The sequence below is a fragment of the Acanthisitta chloris genome, unplaced genomic scaffold (assembly GCF_000695815.1).
Source record: "Acanthisitta chloris isolate BGI_N310 unplaced genomic scaffold, ASM69581v1 scaffold4616, whole genome shotgun sequence".
NCBI lineage: Eukaryota > Metazoa > Chordata > Aves > Passeriformes > Acanthisittidae > Acanthisitta > Acanthisitta chloris.
The window spans coordinates 28,664-32,030 of NW_008679615.1; the positions used below are offsets into that span (position 1 = coordinate 28,664).

General features: G+C 39.4%; 1 protein-coding gene across 1 annotated transcript; it reads right to left on the reverse strand.

Moving 5' to 3' along the window:
- Positions 1 to 1,309: 1,309 nt before the first annotated feature.
- Positions 1,310 to 2,515, reverse strand: HINT1 (histidine triad nucleotide binding protein 1; the record flags this gene model as incomplete). Its single annotated transcript, XM_009077367.1, has 2 exons — positions 1,310 to 1,652; positions 2,411 to 2,515. Coding segments are annotated over 2 exons (270 nt in total), but the record flags the coding sequence as incomplete, so codon positions are not given.
- Positions 2,516 to 3,367: the final 852 nt, after the last annotated feature.

Here is a 3,367-nt window from a genome sequence, read left to right on the forward strand (position 1 = left end):
AGGTTTCGCTTTCCCTATTAAACTGCCTTTATATCAGCCCATGAGTTTTCTAGCTTCTACCCTTTCGATTCTCTCCCTCATTCCACTGGTGGGGAAGTGAGCAAGCGGTTGATGTGGTGTTTGGAGACCGCTGGGGTTAAACCACAACATCAGGGATGCCATACCTCTGGGGCTTGGGTGGTTTTCTTCTTCACTTCTATGCAGGTCACACAGGAGAACAGCTGTCAGGTTACCACTACAGAACCACCTTTTCATTCCTAACTCAACTACAGACCAGCCATAAGAAGCACTAGCTGGTTTTCCAGTTTAAGTCACATCTTAAGAGTAAAAATTCTCCAGGTATAGAACCTGCAGAATTATTGACAGAATACTTTCAAGTTGAATGAATTCAAATGGCTTCACCAAACGTACAAATTCTATCTAAACAGAAAGTGCAACTCACAGCCTTTACCTGTCCACCCTCTATACTCCCACATTTCTTTAACACCTTTGCTGCTCACAAATAACCGTTTCTCTCAAGGCATCTGCCCAGAGACTTCTAAGTGTCTTTCATTACAAAAACTGGTTAGCTGTGAATTAGTTTTATCAGAACAGCTGCTTTATATTTCGAGTGGCAGATACATCTGTAACCCTAGCTTCAAGAAAATGTATTTTCCTGGAGATCTGATAACAGTTTTGCATGAACAACTAAGTGTATGCAGCAGCACAAACTACTGTTCATGGAAGGACAAAATCTGCTCACTCAAATCTGGAATTTACAATGTATATACATGCTACTTCACGCTGATTATGTGCCAAGATGAAATGCCTTTAACACCTTACAGCAGCTCAATACTTTCATTTTAAGTCCTCAATGTGATCAGTATCGTGACATAAGTAGCTGTGTGCTATGGAACTATCACAGCTGCCATGAAGGGTATTGTTTTACTCCTTTTCATTGGAAAAATGGAGTCTTATAATGCAGCCACTGACAGAGAGCTCCAACGGGAGCTGTATGTACATAATGCATTGCACTGTACTAACATAACCCTTGTACAGCATGCTTGGAATTTCACTTTTCAACAAGGTTTCAGTGTCAGCCTACATTTTATGAAATGCTTTATTAATATTTACATACCACATTCAGAAAGCTTACAAGTTTTCTTCCCAGAAGACATGAAAGTCTGCTAAGCATTTGCACCTTCAGGTTTCAAATGCCTCGGCTAATCACTATCTACAGAGTATTGTTAGCAGACCGAAACATGCTACACACTGAAACTCCACTTTAATTTGCAGGACTGCTTCCATCAATAAGGCACACCAGACAGTCGATTCCCACATGCTTAATCTTTATTGTGCAAATGTTGTTCAGAGCGTTTATTACCCTCTGTAGACATGTGTTAAAAAAAACCAAACTACATCAACAGTGGCTAGATTGATGGACAACATATTAGATCTATGTGGTGGTGACTTGATTGCATGCAGTTAACTCTTGTGCAGTACAAATCCTAGCCAGGAGGCCAGCCCAGCTGGCGGCCACCCAGAACATGGAGATGAACGTGATAGACAGACTGCCCACCCTCAGGCCCTTCATTCACAACCATCCGGTATCCATTCGTCAGGCCCAGGGTAGCAGCACACTTCTTGCCAATAATCATTAAATGCCCAAGAAGCTGGAGGAGAGAAAAAAAAAGAAGAAAAAAAAACAACAAACAGAAAACACACAAAAAGGGGAAAGGGCAGGAAGGGAAGGAATGAGAGCAGAGAACCATCCAGATAAGCTAATTCTTAGCAAGTCAGCCACTGCTCTTCAAATTGTTGCATGCCTACAACTGACAATTTCCAAGAAAGACTATAAAGACTGACTATGCAACATAGGGAGAAAATAGAGCTAGAACATTTTTTTCAAGCTAGGCTGTAACAGACCACAAAAGTGTCACAGAAGATAAAATTTATCTCATGGTTAAAGCCCTCATTACTTCTTCAGGCAACTGTTGGAAAAGAAACTTTATCCTATCATATAAAGGTTTAAAAAAATCTTTGAGCTTGATGTTTGTAGTTAAAAATTAAATATTCAGCACCTCAGCTGATTTTCCTTTTCTTCAACTCTGACCTGCTAAAATCCCCAAGCCCATAATTACAGTAAGCACTGCTACCTGTAAACCATGAAAACAGACATCAAGACTATACCATAATATAACAAATACCAATTCATTTTGCATGGCAAATGCAGAGATATATTTTGCTTTATATGACTAATCTTACTGGAAAATCTGAACTCCATTAAGATTCTAAGCTAACGGACAAGGATCATATATTGAAAAACTACTTTGCCTCTCTGAAATGTGAAGAGGAAAAGGGGGAGAGCCTGCTACATTATCAAGTATTTAGAGGCACAGTGTGGTGTACAAAGAGCTTCTAGAGTACTTACAGATTCATCAGAATCTTCTGCTTCAGACAACCTGACAATTGGCTTCTTAGGAATCACTAGGAAATGTGTTGGAGCTTGGGGTGAAATATCATGGAATGCGAGGCACTGGAGGAACAGCAAATAATTAAAACATAATTTACTTCAGAGAAAGGTAAGTTTCAGTAAATCAACAGCTCCTGCTAAATACTTACTCAAGCAGATAATCAGCTACCCCAAAGATTAGCAAAGATGTTGATTTTTCTTAAGTGATATATTATTCTACGTCCTCTAATTCCTAAGCACAGAACACTACTTACTAAGACCTCCTGCTACGAAAAGAAAATCATTATTCCATGTCAATTCCTGTTTTAAAGCTGTAGTCTTCTCAGCCAGCCAATATGCAATCAGGTTCATGATTTATTATCTCAGCATAAGCGTAACAACTACAGAGCTGTTGGCTTCTATGCCTACAAAAAGTACATTTATGCTTATTCATTTTTTTATGAACACCATGTTTAATAAAACAAATGGCAAACAGTTGCTAATCATCTTCCAGTTATGTCTGAATATTGCCTCGGTCAGAGATAGCAAGGCAGTTCCAGAGATCCTGAAGTTATGTGAATGAGGCCATATTACACTTCTGTCTCAATAGCACCAAGTATTTCAGAATAATGTATTAAGACTGCTTCACTTCAGGCATTCCCACACTGAGGGAAAGGCTTCACTTTTGAACATCTGTAATAAGTAGTGGACTCTGAACTGAAGTCATACAGGTTCCAAAATTACTACCAACCAGAAACCACATGCAGCACTTTAACTATATCAAATCACAAATTAGGAACTTCAAATAGGTGAGGGAATAAAAGAGAAAGCAAAGAAAGAGAAAAGGAGGCTATATACAAATGGCCAACCACAGAACCATGACTTGCTACCACAACCACCAAAGGCAGTAGATGCCCAGCACACACTGTGCCTCTG